General features: G+C 40.5%; 1 protein-coding gene across 5 annotated transcripts in view; it reads left to right on the top strand.

Annotated features, from left to right (window-relative positions):
- The window catches only part of LOC139333409 (CUB and sushi domain-containing protein 3-like), a 224752-nt gene that overhangs the window by 103730 nt on the left and 96416 nt on the right, over positions 1 to 24606 (top strand). For all 5 annotated transcript variants that reach the window (XM_070965782.1, XM_070965784.1, XM_070965783.1 and 2 more), the window contains 6 exons: positions 1076 to 1278; positions 2666 to 2857; positions 4085 to 4223; positions 5625 to 5812; positions 6176 to 6370; positions 10683 to 10799. In XM_070965782.1, coding sequence (XP_070821883.1) covers positions 1076 to 1278; positions 2666 to 2857; positions 4085 to 4223; positions 5625 to 5812; positions 6176 to 6370; positions 10683 to 10799 — 1034 coding nt within the window. The remainder of the gene's footprint in view (positions 1 to 1075; positions 1279 to 2665; positions 2858 to 4084; positions 4224 to 5624; positions 5813 to 6175; positions 6371 to 10682; positions 10800 to 24606) is intronic.

Raw genomic sequence — 24606 nt, forward strand, 5'->3', positions numbered from 1 at the left:
AATGATCACATTCAGTTTTATTTATGTTTTGTAATACATGCATAGTTATGCCCATGCTGTATATGAAAAATTGTTTGTTGTTGTCTTTGTGTAACTCTAAGCCATTTAGAATAAAAAAAAATGCTATAATTTAGAATATTTTAATTAAGATAATGCAATCATTTATGAAAATAGGGTAATGGTGATGGTAATGGTGAAATAAACATGCACACTTTTTGGACTTTAAATCATTCGTCTGATAGAAAAAAAAAATCTAAAAATAAATTTAGATCAACAAATCAAAGCAGGACACACACTACACAAGGAAATTGCCCAGAACTGAACTGATGGAGTTGAATTAAATGTGTAACTAAATGTCATCCTAGCTTGACCTGACTTAAATGTTTCATGTTTTCGTGACATGCTGTAAAGCTTGGTTTGGATTTTAAACAGAAAAAAAACAACAACTGTAAACTGAAAGCTAGATGTCATCAAGAGAAACAGCCTGCAGCAGCTCCAGTAACACTGATTTGGAGAGGGACTTTGTAGACACTGTCACAGCACCCGGGGGAATTTTCCTGGGGCATGGAAGCATTTTTTTTTGGTTGAGAGCTCCTGATATTACTGAGAAATAAAACCCATTTGGGCTTAGAGGTCGAAGTAAACATGGTATGATTTCATAAAGTCAGCCACACATTCTTTGTCAGAAGAGCTGCTTGAGGCCATCTCTTGATGAGATTGCAGATAAGTCTGTGCTCTTGTATTTCTAACTTTTGGCAAAAATTGATTGATGATACCAAATCTCTGCAATGCCCAAAAGCAAGGGAGCACCATCTCTAGCCTGCTTTGAATTCAGTTTCATCCTGCCAGCTTCAGGACCCATTTTGCTTGCCTTTTTGGGAGCATTTGTTTTTGTTCTTTTGGAGATGAAACATTGTGCGAGGGAACCCAACCATCATTAATTCAACTAGGAATTGACTGAAGCTGAATTCATGCCCCTCTGATCATTATGTTCAATGCAAAGACTTAAACTGACTGAATCGAACTAAAGCCAAGCTAAGCCAAAGTAACAATCTCTTGTGTTAACCTCTCCCAGTCTCCAGTTTCTTGCCTTTGACACAGAGGCATCCCACGACATCCTGAAGGTGTGGGACGGGCCTCCGGAGAATGAGATGTCTCTGAAGGAGGTTAGCGGCTCACTGCTGCCTGAGGGGATCCACTCCACTCTCAACATCGTCACCATTCAGTTCGAGACTGACTTTTATATCACCAAGTCTGGCTTTGCTATCGACTTCTCCAGTGAGTATTTCCTCCCGAGTCGTTGATGTACTGCAGATGTGTTCTGTAGGTTGCTCTCAGTGAGAGTTGCTCTGAGGAGTTCAGAACATCAGGTATTCCATTCCTTAAATATGTTTGTACATGTGAAGGTATGTCTAAGGACTGTGTTAAAGGTTAATGCCATGTTCATTTCTTTAATCAGTATGTTCCCCAGTGTTAACAAACTGTTATCTGTATGCCGTGTGAATCTCTGAGTATTTCATGTATCTTTAACCATACCCTGACGAGCAGTGAAACCTCCAGGTACGTCACAGTTCACTGCTGACTGTCTCCTGTACAGCGTTTGCTCATTTAACGCTGAATGCAGTCTACATGTTGTGCTGGTGAGGAGTTTCCAAAGCGAGCACATGAGTATGATGAGTTTGTTTTCATTTCCTTTAGTATACAAACATGGCAGCCTAATGCAAAAATCAATTTCACTGGATTCACTGCAAGAGTCCGAAGCTGTAATCGATGCTGGAGATACATACTTGTACTTAAATAACTGGTTTGCCTCAGGCTAGTGGTTTACAGAACCATAAACCTGCTTGTGAAAAGTGAACTTGGCAGACCTTCATCAATGACTGACAGTGTCTTTTGGAGGGTACTCAGGATTTTTTTTTGAGGATATCAGTGTTTTTCCTGTTAGCAGAACAATTTTTTGAGGTCAAGTAATTTTTCAAAACCATAATTGTGGGACTAAAATTGCACTTTATTCGTTGCCTATGTATGATTGAGGTTACACATCACCTTTTAATTTTACATTTGTATTATGTCAACATTTTTCATTTGATGTATTTTTGCCAGGTGTGTTTGAATTTTGGGGAAAAAAAGAAAAGCAACAACACCACCAAACTGCAATATACTTAACTGTGTTAAGACTCTCAATAAAGTCTGTCAAGATGGGAACATTTGAAGAATCCATCAGATTTTACCAGATCATTCTGGTAGCTCTGGGCTGCTCCACAGCTGTGGTTTAGGAAAACAGATTAGGAAAACACAGCAGGATTTTGACTGATACCAGTCTGTAATCTGGTCTGTGCTCTCTCTCTCTCTCTCTCTCTCTCTCTCTCTCTCTCTCTCTCTCTGTCTCTCTCTCTCTCTCTCTCTCTCTCTCTCTCTCTCTCTCTCTCTCTCTCTCTCTGCTCTGTTTGAGCTACAATTTCAGTTTGACAGCTGTCTAGCCTATGATATGAAACTCTGTGCATGTGTGTATGCGTGTTCTTTATTGTTCTCATTGATTACCTGTACTTTGCATGCACATGTGTATATATATCTATGTGTGTGTGTGTGTGTGTGTGTGTGTGTGTGTGTGTGTGTGTGTGTGTGTGTGTGTGTGTGTGTGTGTGTGTGTGTGTGTGTCCTTCAGGTTCACTTGCTACAGCTTGCAGAGATCCAGGTATTCCCATGAACGGTAGTCGCGACGGGGAAGGGCGGGAGCCGGGCGACTCGGTGACCTTCTCTTGTGATCCGGGATATGAATTGCAGGGGGAGAGCAGAATCACCTGCATCCAAGTGGAAAATAGATACTACTGGCAACCCAGCCCTCCAAGCTGCATTGGTGAGAGAGAGAGGGAGATAGTGTGAGTTAGAGAGAGAAGAAGGGATGTGTGGAGGGAGGGGTATATGTATGGGATCAGTGAAAGAGAGTGGTTAGAGGAAAAGGAGTGAGGGAGTTTTTCTATTAACCGGCTGGAGCAGAGACTATAATTCTTTCTCACTGATGTCTTAAAAATATGTTTAGGATAAACAAGACTCTTCAGATTGTTTGAGTCGTTGCCAGTTCTTATGTGGACAAATCCACTGCTGTAGCCAGTAGAAGAGTGAGTACTCTAAGGTCTCCCAACACATTGTCTTATTAGAGCTTAACAGCTAATTACTTAACAATGCAATTAGAAATAATTACACTAAGTAGGTCCAAAGCAACGTAGATGTTCTTGAGTTGCAGCCAAGGGGTCTAAACTGTGTTTTTTTTTTCCTGGCCAAGGAAAAGCTGGGCATTTGTAGGTCTCACAAAACAATTACAAGATCACACTACTAATGTAATGACACTAGAAGCAAGTCTGTATGAATGCAAGCTTGATGTAAATGTCAGCTGTCCTACAAATTAAGTGTTACCATTGAATAAGAGCAACATACTCATCAGCGTGTCACTAACACTTCTTCATGGTTAACCATGACAGCAAGAGATAACAAAGCCTTTCGTGAGGCTTTAAAACAGACATTATTCTCTGACATACTGAGGCACCAAAAAATGTCATTAAAAGTCACATAAACATAATCCATCTAGTTAAATCTTGGAGCAGGAATGCCCATGTTTATTAATTGAGTATTCAATTGTCTTAATATCTTGTTATTTACATATTTACTCAATCTTTGTAGTCCAGGTGAGATCTAATAATCACATATCAAACCCTGGAAAACATTATCACCATAATTACATCATAGATTGGGAGCAGTAAGTAAAACAGCGCTTGGATTGTTGGAAGAGTTGCAGAAGTCTTCATTAATGGAGAAGCTGAGATCCATTTTGATGCGTGAATAATTTGTAGTTAAAGTTTGTTCTCCATATTTCTTGAATTGGATGTTTATTCTCCATATTTTTCAGCTTACCTGTACAACATTTGACTCAGTTCTATTTAATGACCCACAAGTGCACATTCCTTACCTGTCTCAAACTGAATGCAGCTTAGTCGATGTTTGCAGCAGGTCCAGCACATTTAAAGACTTTTTTATGATCACTGTGTGCATCTTTCTCATTCATCTCTTCTTTTTTTTATCCCTCAAGCTCCTTGTGGTGGGAATGTGACTGGATCTTCAGGATTTATCCTCTCTCCCAACTACCCGCACCCCTACCCACACAGCAAAGACTGTGACTGGCTTATTACTGTCCACTCTGACTATGTCATTTCTTTAGCTTTCATCAGGTAATATGAGCTGCTACAATGTACATTTTACTTCATTTAATCCAAACATGAAACAGCTGGACTGGGTGTCTGAATGGTCAAATGAATTGTAAAAAAGTCATTCAGTCACAGTAGCATTATTTACAGCTTAAAGCACATGGGTGTGATACATTCTTCACGTGCGTGACACATATAAGTTCAATTTAAGGTTTCTACAGGATGTGAACAGTATAAAAAAATAAACTGTTGTCCTTTTTAAGTACATGGTCCAGTAGCTTACAAGATGAAACTTTCCCTAAACCTGTGGTGTGTTTGTAACCTACCTGAAACAGAATGGAGTCAGTTCTTAGTGGTTGCACAGCGGCTCAGGCTGTGCCATGGAATTGCTTGTTTTCTGCAGTGGAACCAGCCATAATAACATCATAGTATTGAGCAAAGTTGGCCATGTGTGTTAAGCAGAGGACCTGAGTTTGAGTCCAGGTGTGTTTAGAGATAGAGAGAAGGCAGCAGTGCCTCTCCAAACATGGAGAAGGCAGGTAGTCTTGCCATGTTGCTGAAACCTGGTGAAACAAGATTTCTTTGTATTGCAGGCAGAGTTGCGATATGAGTGCAGCTCATTTTCTAGGCTGAACGATGCTCACGCGGAAAGCTTTACATTATTAATTGCAATCTACACATTTAGCAGCATTGCTGGCAGAGAAACTCAGAGACGGGCCTGAGGGCACTTTTCATGGACAGCGTTACTCGTGACTTTTGAGTATTATTTTCATAGTTGTTTCATGAAGGGTTGGAGAGGGAGCGTAGGTACATTGGCTCCCTCTGCACTCCCACCCACTTTCCCTCTTCTCAAGGTGAAGGAGAGAAATTCACCATGTTTCTTTTTCAACTTTGTCCTTCAAAACAAACATCTAATAGAGTTAGTACAATGCTGCTTTCCCTCTTGGGAATGCCAAATGAAAGGATGGAGTTATGATTTTAAATTGGAGTTGCCTTGATCCAACTCAAATGCAATTATCTCCAAGCTATTTACATTTTTGTCATAAACCACGCTCATTATTTTGAAAACAAATGCTCCTCTCTCCCTCACTGCGGCAAGTGATTTGATATACAGCACTACAATATGAAACGATCTTTTCACACTGCATTGCCATTGCCGTCTGGGAAGATTTTGTGCCAGTGCAGTGTCACAACAATTTAATCTCTTCTCACCTCTTGGGGGAGATATCTTTTTTTATCTCTTTGTCTGGAGATGCAAAACAAATCGCTTGGCATGACTCACTTCTAGCACTGCGGTGAACACTCTCATTTTGAAACCCTAATGCATTCTAAATCTCACATACAATCTGTACAATCTGGTGGTTAAGACTTGGCAAAATAATAACTGTTTTATCTCTCATTTGTCTGTTTTTTTGCTTGTCACAGCTTCAGTATTGAGCCGAACTATGATTTCTTGTACATCTACGATGGGCCCGACAGCAGCGCTCATCTGATTGGCAGTTTCCAAGACAGTAAACTTCCTGAGAAGATTGAGAGCACTTCCAACTTCATGTACTTGGCATTTCGCAGTGATGGCTCTGTGAGCTACACAGGCTTTCATTTGGAATATAAAGGTACTCTGAAGGCCTGTGCAAGTGGGATTTTACATGCATTGTGACAGAATATGTTTATATATTGCAGCAGGGGATTTAGTTGGCATCATATAGAAATTAATTGGAAAACAACGTCTTTGAAGTATGCTACTATACACAAATATTTTTCCAATATTGATGCCAGCTTTGAGAATAGCCTTTTGTTCACCCTTATTTATTTCCACCATGTTTACTGTGTTCCTTTTTCACAACACAGTTTTGTTCAGTCAAACACACCCTTGCAGCCTGTAAATAACTATTTACACCTATATCTGTCTAATTAGGAACCCTTCTTGTTTTAGACATTTGTTGCCGTTCTAAAAGCTTTCTTCTGTTGATTGGCAGCAAAACTGCGGGAGGCGTGCTTTGATCCAGGGAATATGATGAATGGCACTAGAATGGGTACCGACTACAAGCTGGGTTCGATGGTGACATTTCATTGTGAGGCTGGCTACCTGCTCCAGGGCTACTCTACTCTGACATGTGTCATGGGCAACAGCAAGAGACCAGAGTGGGACAGAGCCAAACCAAGCTGTCAAGGTGAGAGGCAACACTTCTGCATTAACAGAAGGGCCTGAGTAGCACAGAACTGCACTCCAGCTGTTTGGTCAATATTTGATACTATGTGACACCCAGACTGTGTTGTGTAAAAATGAACTGAAGTGTGGCGTGCAGTCCTCTCGCAGAATGCAAGAAAAGCAAACTCACAGGAGAGAATCCTGTGTTATTGTTGTGGAGCACTTAAATCACTGCAGGTCATTCATAGGTCATTTATATAGTTGTTAATAAAATGATAAATACAGGTAAGGAGGACACACTGTCACACGTTTCTGTCAGACACATTGCTGTAATATTGATGTGTGAAAACAATTGGGAGCCTCTAGTTTGGTGGGGCCATTGCAGAAATGACGGAGTCCAGCATTCATACAACATAGATTTAACTACAGTTAGAACTACCTCAGTATTGCAAAACCATGGCTGTAATGTAGGGCTGTCAAAATTGTCTAAAAATGAAGTGCAATTATTCCTTCTTAAAAATACACATAGACATCTTCAACATCTGTTTTGGAAATATTATCTGCCTGTGGACCCTATTTTCCCATGTTTTTGTGTGTAAGTGACTAATAGGGACAGCGATTCTTGCAATTAGCAAGAGCGCTGCAGACGGCAGCCACAAAACTGTAATGTAATTCTTCAATATCATTGAAAAACATACTCGACAGAAACAAACTAAAACTTATCAAAACCTTCTGGGTTTGTCTTTTCACAACAACTGCTGCCAACTCTGGTTTGGGAGAAATAAACCCTCAAATCAAATATTCCAATTAAGAATACAGCATTCGTTGACAGCCCTGCTCTAATGTGGCCATTTCCAGAAATACACTCAGGCATATGTCAAGTAAAGGTGTGTGTTTTGTTTTTAATGAAACCCCAAAAGGTAAGTTACATTAAATTATGCTGTTCATATTTGAGAAGCTGGATATCAGATTTCCTAATACTATAATTTTAAACAAACAGCTCAGTCTTTCATCATTGTCTCATGCCCACCTGGTCTGCAGAATTAGTTCATATTTAAACTAACAACAGTTGAAGTAACCTCACAAAGTGCTGACATGCATTGGTTGAAAATACAGTTTTTGGATTGTCACTAGAAGCATCATGTAGCAAGTATTAATTGTACTCGCAGCCAGATCTACAGTGTCTGCTTTTCATAGAGGTTTTGAGTATCACAGTGATCTCAGTGTCAAGGAGAGAAGTGAGACAAGATGTGAGGAGTTTCAAACCCAGTGTTCCTCCCTCCAGCAGCATTATGCCATTTTTAACACTCCTCACAGTATTTAATCTGCCGACGATGAATTAGAATTCAGCTCTCATTTTCAGCAGTGGGGAATGGGGGGCACCCACTGTCACACCAGGGAACTATTCATTACTTTTACAGTTGGCACCTGTGTATCTTCACTGAACAGCCCTGGGGTTATGTGCTTTACTAAAGGGTCCATCAGCCATTCTCCATTTAGTATTTTCACTTTGAGACCAAATTTGAACTGATGACTTACCAGTCTACAGGCGAAAATGAATGGCTTCAGCTGCTCCAGCATATGGCCAGCTCCTGTCCCTTCACATTATGTTGCAATTAGCTGAAGTTGATAGTATTTCCTGAACAAGCAAAACATGCAGTTTACTTTAAAAAGTCGGTAACAGGCAACAAGACTGATTTTGTTGAATGGTATTGTGGACGGCAAGCGGCAATAATGCTGTAATAAACAGCTATGCCGAAAACGATGTTGATGCTGTTTAACCCTTTCATGTACTCACATCCAATATTTATACATGAGATGTACATTTGCTTGAGCCAGCCAGGTCCTTTTTTGGCCTGACATGATTGGCCGATAATAGTTTACAGTAACTTTCAAAATATAATGCGTTTCATATTGATTTGAAAGTAATATGTTACTTCACACAATGTTACTGTTTGTGTGAAGTAATGCATGGTAGCACGGTGGCACAAGTGGTAAGCCCACCGCTCCTGGTCTGCCGAGGAGGAACGACGGACCAAGATGGGTCAAAAGCTGAGAAAATAATTTCACAATGCATGGCGTGTGTGCAGTCTCCTCCCTGTAACATGTGTGCAGTGATCAATAAAGTAAATCTTAATCTTAATTAATCTTAATTTTAATTACTGATTACACTACTTTTATGTGACTTTCACCAAAATAACTGCATAAGTACATATTACGGTTAAATTATTGTTAAACTAAATTATACTATCTACTATAGCTTCAGCATTACCTGGTCTCTGTGGCAGTGCTAGCTTACCTAATATTTGCTCTTAGCAGGAACTTTGTTGACAATTCGCACATCTCATGCAACAAATACAGTCTCATTTTAATCTATGCTGCTTTCTGGTCTGGCTCCATGAGGGCTCACCACCTGTGTCTCAAGGGTATAAGCACAACCTAAATTGTTTGTAATGCTTCAAGTCTATTTTTTTCAACAATACGTGTGGAACTTTTGCAACCTAGTAACACAAAGTACTGCATTACCCGTAACACTGCTGTCTTATCACAGATGCAACAACACGTCATCATACCTGAACAGCTGACTAGGTTGATTGCCAGTGATTCCCAAAACAACATGTATCACCATTGGAGTACCTTCTTGAGTTTAGGCACTAAAACTACTTGGTTAGGCAACAAAACAATTTAGGAAATAATTCCGAGTGAAAATAATAAGTATGTTCCTGTTATGTATGTAATGTGACTTTCTGTTCCTGCTTTGCTCCCGTCATAATTACTAAGGCCCCACGAGGTCGCACCCAACAATCAACGTAAATATGGATTGTAAAACCCTACTTATATTGTTGATTATCTGGTCAATATATGCCGACCAATAAGTAAAAAGAGACTGCAGTACAGAGATGTTTGAGCGCTCCGTAGAGTTCTTTAATAACCAAATTCTTAATATGGTCACATGGATACATTTAAGTAATAACTTGCCATTTTTATCTGGACATTTAGTTTATTCCTAACCATCAGTATTTTACAGAACACAAAATGATAGGTTTTACAGTCTGCCCATTTCCCCTCAGCACTACACTCACCTGTCAGAGTGGAACCATTAAAGCGTATCCTGAGAATCCCCTCCTTCCCTTAGTGCTGCTCTCACCTGCTGTTGATTGACAGTACAGCGTGCCCCCCCTTCCCCTTCCTGACAGCACCATTCTCAAATTCCTCACCGACCACTGCACTGTGGCTTCCTTTCTGTCTGACAAATCATCTTGAATTAGAGTCCTACTCTCCGTCATCACATATGTTTGATTACGTGGCTTTTGCTGCACCAACAACCAAACGTGGATAAATTGCTGATCCATCTTTCTACATTAGCACCTCTGCTTGCTGCTTTTGTTCATCCTGTCCTGCGCTGTGCTCCACGAAACAGCAGTGACATGTGCATCGTGTTGGCCACAGGGAGTTCAGAGCAGCTGGTGACAGCTTCCCTCCGACAAATGAGTGTGTGTTTGTTTACAGTCGAGGCTCCCCCACCTGATGGCTCAGTCCGTGAGGTCTGAGGCAACCGCATTAGAAGGCCTCTTGGCAAATTAGGTACATCATTAACAGCTTAAGCGAGGATGTGTCGCAGGTGCAGGACAGACCACAGATTGTATTGATTAACTGACACTATGATGATGGTGCAAGTAAAAGTTTATGAGATAATAGGATGCAAGGGTATGGCTTTTGTTTGGAGTTAGTTTTTAAAGACACCCCCCCTTGTGGATGGGGGTCTTGCAGAACAAACTGCATTACTGCATAATAACAAAAATGCATAGTCTTGTCTAATAATCAATTAAGATTGTAAATGATTATGTGGCATTTTCAAAACAAAAGCAACTGGACTTTTTCCTCAAAACATGCTGTTTGGCAAAATGGGCTGAATAAAATCACAGACGTGTGGAACTTTTGCAATTGTGTGATTTGTTGATTGATGGTGTTTTTACTTATTTTGAAGGTAAAAAATGCTTTTCTTCACCGGTTGTTTTCCTTTTAGGTCTTAACCCTCGAAGCACAACTCAGGCTTCCTTTTACAGCTCACTTTGCTTTTGAAAATGTCTCCAAAGTGTCTGTCAAATGCCAAATTATTTTTGGCATGCAGGCCAAAATTGTATTTGTCAGCAGCTGAAAGTTCAAATGTGACTTTTCATTTCATTTTCTGACTTTAACTGCTTACCTTTGTGCTTGTGCCAGTTAAAATGGAATTGCTGATTGTATTTTATTGCCTCATTTCCCCGGGCACCGTAACTGGTTGTTTCATATTTTGTTCACTGCTTCTGTTGCTTCCCTTCCTGTCCCCACAGCTCCGTGTGGAGGTCACTTCACGGGTTCAGAGGGAACTGTGCTGTCCCCAAACTACCCACACAATTACACCAGAGGCCAGACCTGTGTCTATGACATCTTCGTCCCCGGGGACTTTGGTAAGCGTTTCAAACATTCTTTTCACAGAGTTGCAGAAAATGGTTAGTCATTGTCTGTTCAGCCACGTATCCACAAATAATCTTACTTCGAGAGAGAGATTATGTTTTGTATTTTCTGTGAGTTTTGTCTTAATGATGAGGACAGAGGATAGTCTCTGAAGACACACAGACTTACTGCAAAGCTGGTCATAGGTGAAAGAATACTGCCAAACAAAATGTTCACGCTTGCATAATTTATTTCCCTGTTGCGCTTAATTTGCGTTTCATGCATTTCAGTGTCATGGCTACAGCTATTGACATTCAGGTTGAATGCTTGTCTGCTGCTGGATTAATATTCAATCTCTGTGTTCTTCTTTCATATCTGACGGCTTAATTGACAGAAAATCACTGGTTGCCAATGGTTGAACGAACAAACAAAGGTCAGTGAGGGCCACTGATATCCCTCACAGTGATCTGTGTCCTGTATCACGTTCAATCAATACATAAATGTTAGAATTCCATACCAACAGACTGTAGGCTACACCTGCTGCACCTGTTTCCTGCTCATATGAGTTCAGACACAGCCTGAAGAATGGCAGTGTTCGGGCTCCAGCAAGAGCCATGAAAGCACAATAGCATCAGGGAAAACAGAAATTGATTGTGTTGACATGAAAAATGCTCTGTATCGTAGGTAATGGAGAGGAAGGTCAAACAGTGGAGGGGGGTGGGCAATAGATGGAGCAAGGAAATGCACTTGCTGAGTTTACCCAAACGCCTCTGTTTATACATGGTTCAGCAAAGATCTCTAGAAGAGCTTGATGCGCTTCTGCTCAATATTCCATGTTAGTCATAAAGAGCTGCTGAAATCGTAGGCAGAGGTTTTTATTCTCTAAAGCCCTGTGCATATGAAACACAGATTAATCCCCTGTGTGATGATCCAGCCCGACAGTTTACATCCTCTGTTACCATCTCCCACTGCTCACGGAGTCCAGGAGCCCACAGGTCTCTTTTTTTATTTTATAAATATTGCATACAAATTCGGCATTTGCTTAAACTGCCTGCAAAAGCTTAATGGAGTGTGGAAGTCGCCAAGCAACATTCCCACCTGGGCCTGCATATTTATTCCACGGCGTGCAGACACAGAGGCTATTGACGAGTCCCACTGATGATGAACAAGACTGCTGTGGCATGGCTTGAGGGAAATGTATTCTGAGTAATAGTCTAACAAAGCAACTGGGGTTCACAGCTTGGGTAGAGCAAATTATAAATGTTGGGAGTACATCCTGAGCTATGATGTAACAAGAAATCCTAAATTATCTAAAACATGCGCCTCTCATTTCACTAGTAATATATGAATCTTTGATATAGATGCCAGTACAGATAATGCCCTTGCACCTTGCAAGGAAAAAAAAAGCTCTCAGCAGTGTTTTTGCTGTAATTAACGGAGCTTGTTTCCATACAGTATATAGGTGCTCAGCTGTATACATTACAGTATTACAGCAACCACATTAGCACCGTAACATTATTTGTTGTTTAATTTACCCTCATGGATTTGACTTTTTAAATTACATTAAAAATAAGGCCAAATAATGTAGAGTCCAGTGTTTCTTTGTTTTTAACCTCCAGGTAAAACAGTATGGACAGAAATTTTGTCCTCCGTAGAAGCTTGGGTCCAGCCTATAGGCAGTGTGACAGCAGAAATCACATTTCAGTGTCCAGTGTACGGGTAATTGAAATTTGTAAGCGCCGAGGGTAGAGTATCAAACGCGTGTGTCTGAGTCCCTCATATGACCGATAGCATACCATAAGCCTTTGAGACATGGTGTCAACCTGGTTCAACTGGCAAGGAAAGGTCAGTGGGAAATATCATCTCGAGATTCTGCCCCAGTGACCTTAGGGTTTTACACCTGGGTAGAGTGGTGCTCTGGGGATGAAGTGTGATATGAATGTATGTCTTTTGCTGTCAAGGTGTAGCTACATCAATATATGTATTATAAGATATTTCTTAATATTTGAAATATGTTGCACACACTGTGTTCGTCCTCTCACAACTGAACAGGTTTAGAATAGGAAGCAGGACATTTAAAATTAATTAAACCATGTGCTCTTAATGATTATTATTAGAATATGTGATTAAGTTAGTGCCAGTACAGTGTCTGACATCATGCCTGAGTTATGGTTGCCAAGATGGCAACCAGCCGTCAACCGTTGGTTGGCAGAGTGAAAGCTGTGTTTGAATTGTCGATCATCATAAAATGGATTTCACTGAAAACGAGTGCAAATGCAAAATACAATTCACAGTGATAGACAGGACGGATTTTTTATTGCATATTTACAAGGTAGCCTCAAGTATAATGAGGTAAATTGTAATAGGGAAAATAATTACCTCCTGTAAGCCTGATCAGATCTCTACTTCATTAATCATATCACTGCTATATTTGATCCGGATAAGCAGCAGACAAGGCAGGGCTGGAAAGTATTGCTAATATCTCGGGAAACATTGAACACTGAAAAGTTTTTCATGGATAACCTGATTTTGTGTTATAATGGACAGTGTTGCCACGTTCCCAGATCTTGGCAGTTATCACACAGATGGTGATATTACTGTGTAACAGGCTGTGATAAAAGCAAAATCCTTTAATTTCAGCTTTGCCACTTTTGACAGAGTAAGCCAGCTACTGTAGGGATGTTTTTTTCCACATTTGGCTCTCTTGTTGCTTGAGCACCTGGCTGACTGGTGAAGTAGTGACAGTATACACTGCCTACAAAAAACAAAAATATTTTCCTCCTTTACTAAGGTGAGGAATTTTTTTTTTTATGCTGAATTTTTTTATTTTTATACAACAGTGAAAACTGGTGGCCTACAGGGGCACAAGATCACATCAGATGATTGATGGTGGTTCAGATCTTGTTGCCTGGGGTGAACAGGCAGCTGTTGTCGAGCCCTACAGTACAAGTTGTTACGTATGGCTTTGTGTTTTCTTACTACGAGATTCATGCCTACATGTATAACAGACTAACAGTGATGGCATACAGGAAACAGCTACAATCCCTTGTGCTGTAGTTTTCCTAAAAGCACAGGTTTACACCGTGTGTTATAATAGTCTCTGGCAGATTTTCAGTGTAAATAATTGTGACAGCTTAAAAAAGATTTTAGCCTAAAAAGTGTACATGTGCTGGATACTGGCAGATATTTCATTCAGAGGTACCATAGTACAGGTTGGATAGATTACTGAATTTTACCCAAAACCCTGTGGTGCATACCTCTCTGTGTGTGTCTGTGTTTTCCTTTGTTATGCCGCATTTTGCACCTGATATACTAACATAATGCATGCACATAATAAATGTCCATCCCTAACATCATAATGCACCACAGAGTAATCTCATTCAATTCTGCCCAAAGCGCCAACTCAATCATACAAATATATTCTGTCTTCTTGCATAGGACTTACCGGTCTCACGTGATGTTCATTTGCAATTTGGATGCCTGATTTCTGCTCTTGTTCTGTGCATATAGTTCATATAGGCATTGATGCACTGAATTCCGGTTAATAATGATCATGATCATCACAATTACAATAAAAAATGAACTGGCAGTCGACACCAGTGCTTAAAGCACATTGTGAGTATAGTTCATAAAAAGGCTGTACATTCATTTGTGAGCCATCATTTCATGGTAGCTCAGGACTCACGAGTGTGCTCTGTGCATAGCTTATTTTACTTTGCACTGTTCAGATGTCATTAAGGTACAATGTGCATCTGTCTTGCCCTTTAATGTTTAATTATTCTGTCAGAAATAATGGTTGCAGTCATATTTCAAACAATAACTCTGCTTCTTTTTTAAAGAGATAAATTATTCATGGCGCTCAACCTTTGCCTCGGGCAATGCTTGTAAACATACAGACATACACCGCCCCACTGGAGTTCACTGTTGTTTACACCTAGGTCAGTGGCTAGTATATAACTTTTTTTGTCTTATTCCAGCAGTGTATGGTATTTTCTCAGTTAAAAACAACAAGACTGACTGTCGAAATTTTGACAAGACACTGTGTGTGCACTGCTACACGATGGAAGAAATTAAAAAAATGTGGACGCACAGTTTTTTGGTCAAAATGCCAAACTGGCCTTCAAGGTAAATTGATTTTTCTTTTCAGCCTAAATTTGTATAATTTGTAATTTGGTTAGAGGTTTTGTTCGCTGCGGTCTCCTTTCTGAATGTTTGATGGCTCCAGAGGTGAGCCAGATTCCGCTTTTTTTTTCTTTTGCAAGATAATATGTGTTTTTTGTTTTGAAATGGATTATGCATGAAACATCCCCAATGAGATGTAGCAACATCACTCCAAGTACTATTGATATTGTAGATAACCTTTGAAAATCAACTGTGGGTCTGAAAGTCTCATTACAATTGAGATGTCTGTCAGAAGCTATACTGAAGTAGAAAAGTGACGCTCCTTAACTCCTAATCCCCTGCAACAGCATCACCTCTACACCTTTAACTCTGGACCTGAATTTAACGAGTAGCAGGTCAAATAACCATTATAACAGCATATGTCTACTTGTGGCTAACTTTGCAAAAAGTTGCATTTCATCCGAATGTAGTCTTTCACTGGATGGATGCTCCTAATGAGTCATTGGTGAATTTGATTTCATAGACACAACATTCAGTCACCTCTGTTTATCTGCCTGAGGCTTTTTATAGTTTCAGTGTATGTGTTTATATAATACTAACAACAACATGTGCATATTGGTTGCCACGGAATGTGTCAGGAGGCAAGACAGGAGCACTGACAGATTGCAGTAATAAATCTGGGCTGTAACAAGATGGACAGCAAATGAGTGAGAGAGAGACTGTGGAAACTGCAAGAGGTAAAGGGAGTGAGTCTAACAATGAGAAAGAGGCCCATAGATCTTGGTTGAATGTGAAAGTCTCTGAGAGAACAAGTTAGATTGAGACAGTGATAATGAGTGAGATAGTTATAATGAGCGAGCCAGGGAATGAGAAGAGAGGGAGAGAGAAACAGTGCTGCTGAGAGCAATCATAAAAACGATGACCCCGGGGGCTGATTGTTGACTCATCAGTGGTGTTCACTGGAGAGTAAGATTTTGCTTGGGGCTGCTCGAGTACATGACTTGCTACATCCCACACAAAAACCATTACCTTGTCTGTCTGCATCAGCTGACAGTTTATACACTACTGTCAGTGTGATTAACATAATATGAACTATGAACTATGAACTGTGAACTGTGAGCTCTGGCCTCACCTTGATAAAGAATGTGTTTTTGCTATGAGGCTGCACTGGTGCATATGTCTGTGATGTGTAATTAGAGAGGATGCCTCACTCAAACTTGAGTGTGTGGAGCACTCATAAATGACTACATTGACTGGATTTGACAACCTGTGGTTTTTCAAGTTGATGAGATTCTTTTCTGGGTACCAATTGTGTGGGTTCAATGGCTTGTGCTAGTTGTGAGAAACGCCCCTGAAGAGTGCTGTACACTGTTTCAACAAGTAACGATGATAAATGATGATAAAGACCCAACCAAAAAAAAAAAAAACTTTAAAGAGTGCTGCTGAAATTGCAAGTGAAGAAGCCGGTTACATATCCTTACCCTCTTCTCCCTTTCATGACTTCTCGGAGTGACCATATACTTACAGCTTTCAACCCACAGAAGAGAGTTTTTACCCAAGATAGAAACCTAATGGACTGGATGCAGCTTGTGCCAAGGTGCAGCCACATTCTCCCTGCCAAAAGGGCTGATGCAATTTCACTGTGATAATGGGTCATTAAAAATATATATGCTGGTGCTGTCATACAATCTCTCTGGTTTCTGTAAATGAGGCTCGTGTATGCTGTCATAGCCCAGAATCTCAGAAGGACTGTGCTGCCACAAAGCAAAGACGACAGGTTGCTCTTCCATAATTCATAGCCAGAAGGACAAACATATGCTGCCATTTTCCTTACCTTTTTTCTGTTGCCTGTGCTGTGAGTGTCTCTAACACCTTATCTGGGCTTTGTGCATATTTTGCCTTAAGGCACATGTAGCTAATTGAGTGGCTGTGGGCAGAAATGGACTTGCATTACATTCTAGTTACATTCGTGCCATCCTGAAAGATTGCTTTTCACAGCAGGACCCAGTGATAGTTTACCAGAGTGACTATGTACCAGGAGGAACTTCTGTTTCCAACCTATTTAATTTCCTGCCATCGTTGCTGTTTAGCTCGACTGGCCAAAAATGTTTTGTTAAATGTAACAGTAAATTTGAATCCACCTGCTGTAAGTGAATTTTGATTTACTGTAGAAGTTACAAATCTGAATTGAAATGAAAACTTTTTAAAATGCTTTCAGGCAGATCTCAAACCTGATGGACCCTAATCACAGCAGACACATTGACTCATCATAGCACAGGACACAAAGTTAAACAAAGCACAGGAGGCACGTCAAACATGAATAATTCTTAAAGGTGCAGTGTGTATGATATGGCTAGAATTTATGTTTAAGGGTAGCCCAGGTAGCTCACCTGGTAGAGCGCTCGTCCCGTGCCTCGAGGATGTGGCCTTACTACAGTGGCCTTGATTTGATTCTGACCTGTGACTTAAAAATAATCCAGCTCTAGAGGCTGCTTCTCCATGCTGCTGCTTCCCTCCTGTCCCTACCTGCCATGTCTTCATTGTCCCAGGAGTAGGAGTCCTGGTTGGAGCCACAGATCACCTCGGTGCTGTTTTCCGTGAAGCTATGTTCGGTCCCAGTCTGGCTGTGTTCACTTGGAAGTTGCTGAGCCTGGTTCCACTGCCCACGATACAGCCAAAGACAGCTACAGCAAAGAGTTGCAGTCCCCCTATTGGGTTTGGGCGACCTTTGCGTGGCCAGTCCTTACACATTGTACCTATTAAGTGTCCCATGAAGCACAATCAGCATGGACTGGTGACAGGAAAAGATAACTGCACTGAATTCTTCAGCACAAAGGCAACTAAGACCTTGATGGCTTTGATGGGACAATGAGGAACAACTGTCAGGAGCAGGATACTCACCAAGGTGACCTAGTAAGGTGGCAGGTGAGGTTTACTTGGATGTGGGAAATAAACATAGCAAACAGAAATAGGAAAAGAGAGTGTAAGAAACTGGAAGAGGTGGGTGTGCATCTCCATCATCCTGGTTGAGGTGGCTACGTTGGAAAAATTTATAAAGGTGCACAAAAGTGAGATGGATATATATATATATATATATATATATATATATATATATATATACACACACACACACACACACACACACACACACACACACACACACACACACACACACACACTTTTTGGGGGGGTTGGGGTAGTAATTGAATATGACAGGACTACTTCTACTTCCACATGACTGTCGGACCAAATCCCTTAAAGACCTTTCAGATAGAGGCAAGGGCAGAGGGAGAGAAAAGCCCAACAGAAGCGGTCAAGGTTCACTGATTAGCTTCCACATGGTACCTGAGAACCACAACCTGTTATCTCAATTTATACTCCATTTTAGATAAATACTCCACCAAAACTGCTTTATCACCACTGAGAATTGAGGACGCTTTGTTGAGTTTTAGCCATATCTGAATAAAATGGAATAACAATTGCATTTCTGAACTGCCACTGCTGTGTATAAGCACTTAATGTAACCTTGAGTATTTAATCACATTCCAGCAGGGCAGTGCCACGCAGCAGGAGCAAGTTATGTTTTGCTTGAATCTTGTCACATGAAGATGTTTTCAGATTAACTGTTCTGCCCCTTGTTTCGGTATTGTTTTCGTAGTTCACTGGCTGTAGACATTATGACGGACATAGGTTTTGGTCTCTGTAACAAGTTCCTAAAACCTTACGAACATAAGGAAACAGATACTCTGACAAACCAGATGGTCTGCAGCACGAGTCTCTAATTTCAGATGGACTACAGCGTCAACGTAATCTGACCATAGGTTCTTTTTCTGTTCTAGTTTAATGTGTTTGTGGTATTAAAATATGAAATAGTCTCAAATTTTGAAATCTAAATTCACATGTGAATGTGGAAAAAAATGATTATCTAATACCAGTACCTGCTGACAAGTCATATATAATAATCTGGCAGTCATCTTGCATGGGTGAGTGGTTAGCCGGTGGAGTGGGTGTTAATTCATATTTATCTGAGGCAAATATGCTGTATGTTTTACAGGTTTGTTTGTTTGTTTGTTTTTTGTAGCATGGCACTTTGGTAATCCACTTGTTTTAATACTATATGCTGCATAGACACATATGACCACATAGTCTTAAGTCATTCTGAGTTGTCTGTTGACGGTGTGAAAAATGAATTTATCTTGCTGTGAGGAGACAGTGATAATCTCTGGGGCCCCATATCTGTGATTAGAAGTTAGTCTACTGATAAACATAAACCAAAGGCAGTCCAAGAGCAGGTTGGTTTGTTAAATAGGTTAAATAGCAACAGAGAAAAAAAAGATGATATATAATATAATATTACGTAATATATTGTAACATAACAGCATTTCTCTGTTTACCTGTAAACAAGATAACACACAAGCGGATCTCAGCCTTGCATTGTTAAAATCTTTTACCTGCCTGGCGTACATGAGTTTTATGATAATCAATTACACACAATACATAAGTGATCCAGTGGGCCATGCTCATTCAAGATTTCTCAACTAGATTTGTCTAAGGGCAAGAATTTTTCAAATTGGACCTAATTAGCCTTATATATTCACTGTCTTACAAAATGAATGTTATTTTTAGGAGCCTATATCAGTGTGAACAGACTCTTAAAAAACATCAACTACCAATGAATAGGTCCTTATCTCAAGCAAAAACTCCTCTTCAGTGTGCCAGGAAGGAAACAATACAACAATTTGTCAACGCAACTAAACCCGAGTGACATCTCTTGCGTATACTAGACAAGTTTAGTGACTCTCTGACAACTCGGGAGTTGCCTCCAGTAGTCCAGCCAGTGCGCTGCTGGCAGCTCCAGGGAATAGCCTAGGAGCCGAGCAGTTTGATGATGGGTCTATGCAGTAGAGGATGGAGTTGGAGAATAATCTGATTCCGTAGAACTATGAATTATGGACCTTTTGGGTCGTTGCCAGGGGTTGGCAAGCTAATTTACTATCACTCTCAGGACAGACTGAGCCTCTTCCACTGGTGAGTAACGTTAGATGCATGCAATTTCTGAATTCATTAATATTCTGGTAGCTGGATGGGAGGCTTTGGCAGGCTGAACGTGGCCTCCAGGTCACCAGTTGACGATCACTACTTAGAAGAAACCGAAGACGGAGAGATGGAGACTGAAAGAGCCTTTCTAAGATTCTGACATTTCTTCCCTGCTGTATTGTAATGATCCTATCCACAACACATGCCCTTGTTTTTGACAAGGAAGGGACTCTGTCCCAACAGCCGAGATGATGAAGAAGCCAGATGAAAACTGGAACGTACAGGCAACACTTGTAGTGGAGGGGCAGTAGCATTAAGCCACTAGGAATCCTTTCTTCACTTTACAATTAACAAACAAATAAAGAGTGGATTGCATTAAACAATTTTTACCAATAGATTTTGTGCTATGTCTCTGCAATGTGTCAGACGTATTCATCAAATAAATATCACAGAACTACGCACACAGAAGTGCAAGCCAGTTAAACAGTTGGTGTTTATAGTGAACATATGGCATGAAAAGGCATGTCAAATGTAATTGGATAGCATATATCTATCATGGTAAAACATTATTATCAACACACTAAATGTTAACTGCTTTTTTTATTTTTAAGCATTGAAGGATTAAGAGACGGGGTTAAAGTCGAGACAGCACTGGAGTAAACTGTCTGAATGTTGGAATCATCTTGCCAGCTACACACAATACAGGTTGTTTAGTCTAATGGGTAGTCTAATGGTGTGGAGATAATTTCTTGGCCCGCATTACTCCCCTTAATACCATCTGAGCACCATTCAGACACTGCAGCACACTTAGACATTGTTACTGACCAGGTGCATCCATTCATTGCCACAGTCTACTCTTTTTCAAATGGATAGTTGAAACAAGCCTTGTCACAAAGCGCTCATCATCCCAAAACAGTTCCTGCAGCATGACAGTGATCTTAATTTACTTCCCTTCCCTGCACTTTGTCCAGATCCCAGCACCTTTGAGATGTGGTGGCAAGGGACTTTCACAGTGCGAGCGCATCGGCAAGTATCTGCAGTAGCTATGTGAATTGAGTCAGAGTGAACCAAGAAGACCATCATTTTGTTGAATCCATGCCTCAAAGAATATCAGACATTTTGAAGCAGAATCCTCTCATGCACCTTTTACCACTTCTTTCTTATAAAGTGTTAACTGTATGTGACTGAGCTCTTCTTGCAATCCTTTTGTTTTCTGTAAATTACTGTTTTTTATGACCACCCAGACTAGATTGCTTTAATCACCGGATCAATTTAAATCATTGATCTGACAGAAACCATCAAGGATGAAAAGGAAACATCACAGGCTTTTGTCAGAATGACTGCTTTCAAAGGAAATAAAATAAAATTATCATCACATGAGAGTGGGTTAGACCTGTAATTTTACATTTTTTGCGTGATTTAAGGCCTGCAGGCATATTGGTACGAGATACAGTGATTCACTAAAATCATCAGTATCCAGAAAGGAATGCGATTAAAGCAGCATTAGTGCTTTGGTACAATTCAAGGTGAAGATGCAGACATCAAAACGTTGTCCATTGTCCAAGTGCATTGTGTTACACCACCATGACTGGGCCCAGAGGACAAAAGATTCATCATAGTCCTGCATAAATTAGGTAACAAGTTTACAATGATTTATTGACTTAATATCTAGACGTGATTACAGCAAAGGAGCAGATTGGAGTCATGCATGGCTACCTTTGGATTAGAGGCAGAAATGAGCGACACTGTACTTGTGAGAGTGTGTATACATGTGCTCAGGATGGGGTGTGTGTGTGTGTGTGTGTGTGTGTGTGTGTGTGTGTGTGTGTGTGTGTGTGTGTGTGTGTGTGTGTGTGTGTGTGTGTGTATTTGCGTTCACGAAGCAAGCGAGCGCAGCCTATTCAACTTAGCAGTGTTGGTATGCTAATGCCACAGCAGTGAGCTGTCCCTAAGGGTGAAATCATCTCTTATTCAGAGCCTGGTTCAGCCAAAGGCATTCTCACTACTCAACAGATACAGAAACAGGTGCTGCTCTGTGTGACTACACTTTTGTGTGTGTGTGTGTGTGTGTGTGTGTGTGTGTGTGTGTGTGTGTGTGTGTGTGTGTGTGTGCGCGCCCATGTGTGTGTGCGCCCATGTGTGTGTGTTTTTTGGCTGTCATTTTGCCGTTGTGTGTGTTCGATCTGTTTCATGTTGCATAGAGTAAGTAGTCAGGCGCCATTGTTATAAAACATGGAAACTATTACACACACCCCCACTTTTCCTCCCTCTCACTCGCTCCATGTCTTCAGGACTGTCATTTGCTCGGCCACGAGGAGGTCAGTCCAAACCACCATCACTTGGGACATAAGGTGTAGCATTGCCTCTAGTGACTTTTAGGGGGCGTTTAGTGTCTTAGTTTTGTTTTTTTACTCTCATTCTCTGTCTCGCTGTGTGTTTTTTAGTTATGTGGCAGGTATAATGGTTTTGCAGCGTTGTACTGCGAGACCACATGCCAGAGGAGATCCGCGCAGCAACAAAGTGCAGACAATAGGAAGCTGCTCCATAATTCATAGCCAGAAGGACAAACATGCTGCCTTTTTTTACCATTAGCAATTGTCTCTGATACCAGTGTTTTTTTTCTTTTCAGGTGGGTGTTGTGTGGATTTTGTTTTGAGGAATGTGCATGAAGCTAACACATCGTTTTCTGGGCAAAGACTGCATAGCTTCTCAATTAGCAGTTTTAGCCATTCGAATTGTGCTCTTCACAGCGTTGCCACTTTCCCTCGTTTAATACTTGTTTTTAGCTAATGTACAAAGAAGTGGAAAATGTGATGGTTTAAACAGGTTTACTGTTATTTTTAAAATGACTTGATATTTGTTCTGTCTGTACACAAAACTGATAAAGACTCAATATTACACTTTAGATTAATGCTTGATGAAGCCACACATGATTTAGTATTTCAGCTGAGATCTCGCTCCTAAGGATTGCTAATTCTCGCAGAATAAATCTGCAAAACAAAAACAGCATAGTTTTTCATATTTACATTCTGTGTGCTCGAGCTATAGTGGTATTAATTGTTGAGTATTATTCTTTTCAAACCTTTCCACACACTGAATCATTGAAACTGAGTGAGTCAGTTGGGAATTATTTTTTCATTTTTTTGGAAAGCTAAGATATCAGTAACTTTTAATTCATTTTCTTAACCCGCTCTTTTTATAAATCACATTTCACAGTGGTTGTGATAACTGGCTCATAGCTGAATAAAAGGAACTCTGTGCCAAGAGCCTGTGATGCAGGCTTGTGGCGAGTGTTTTCTGTATGACGGGAACAGTACGGCATAACCTTGGTGATGTGATGGAGGTTTGCCTAAATCATAAGAAGAGCCTGTTGTGTGCACTACCGAGTGGACTGGTTGTCGACAGATATTCGCTGGCATTTGGGGAAAAAAACGATGAGGACACTGATGAGTTTAGCCCCATGCTATGAACAAGAAAGAAACGTATTGCAGGAGTGCAATAACCGCCCATCTTCATCAGGATGAAGGGTAAAGAGAGTGGCAGAACAGAGAGAGAAGGAGAAAAAGGGAAGTCTGTAAAGCACACACATGTAGTACGTTTGTGCACACTGGCAAGAACAACCACACAGACACAAACACAGAAGTTGTGATCCAATCGGCCGTGTCTATTCATTTGGTTGGAGAAAGATCAGATTATTTTCAAGGGTGTGTACACATTGATATAATCAGGAATGCTTAATTGGAAATATTCATGCAGGATATTATTTAAATAAATCTTTCTTCATTATCATAAGTTCTCAGTAGTCTCGCTCACTGCTTTTTTTTTTACTAAGGATAAGATTTAATTAATACTTTTGTAATACACTAAAGTTCTCATGTGACATGCCATTAAGTGAAGGCTGTTTAATTCAATTAAGAAAAAAAAGCGAGAGAGCAGAGTGGTCTCATATTTAGTCCAATTGAAGTTAAGATGGCTTCATTCCATCTAACTAACACATGTCTTGTCCTGCATCTTACGGCATCATTAGTACGACTTGCGACACAACACACTCTCTGCCCATGACGCTTTGGCTGCAGCCCAGCTTTGTTTACATTGTCTCTCATTCTCCTGCTGGGACCCACCCTGCCAGCGGCTGAGTGGACAAAGACAATTTCTGATATTCCATATTTCCCCAATGGCCATTTTCTTTACACCTTTGCGCTGCAGACAGCCCTGTATTTTATTTTCAGGTTGTCTGTCTATCTGTCTCCCCATCCTTATGAAGGTATTTATAAATGTCTGTTCACCCCATTCCGGTGAAGGTGATATCTCAGGAACGCCATGAGGGAATCTGGCACAAATGTTCATTTGTACTCAAGGATAAACTAGGATTTGGTGGTCAAAGGTCACTGTGACCTCACAAATTGTATTTTTGACCATAACTCAAGAATTCACATACTAATTTTGACAAATGTCTCATATTATAAAATGATAAAGTGATAATCAAAAGGTCAAAGGTCAGCTTCACTGTGATATCGGATATAATGCTCCGCAGAAACACTTTTCTGGCCATTATTGAACATCATAACTCAGGAACAGAAGGGCAGATTGTGACCATATTTCACTTTTGGTCAGATACTGAATTGGTGACACTAATCTTGGCTGATTGTGTAGATGTTCTGT

The sequence above is a fragment of the Chaetodon trifascialis genome, chromosome 7, assembly GCF_039877785.1.
Source record: "Chaetodon trifascialis isolate fChaTrf1 chromosome 7, fChaTrf1.hap1, whole genome shotgun sequence".
Classification (NCBI taxonomy): domain Eukaryota; kingdom Metazoa; phylum Chordata; class Actinopteri; order Chaetodontiformes; family Chaetodontidae; genus Chaetodon; species Chaetodon trifascialis.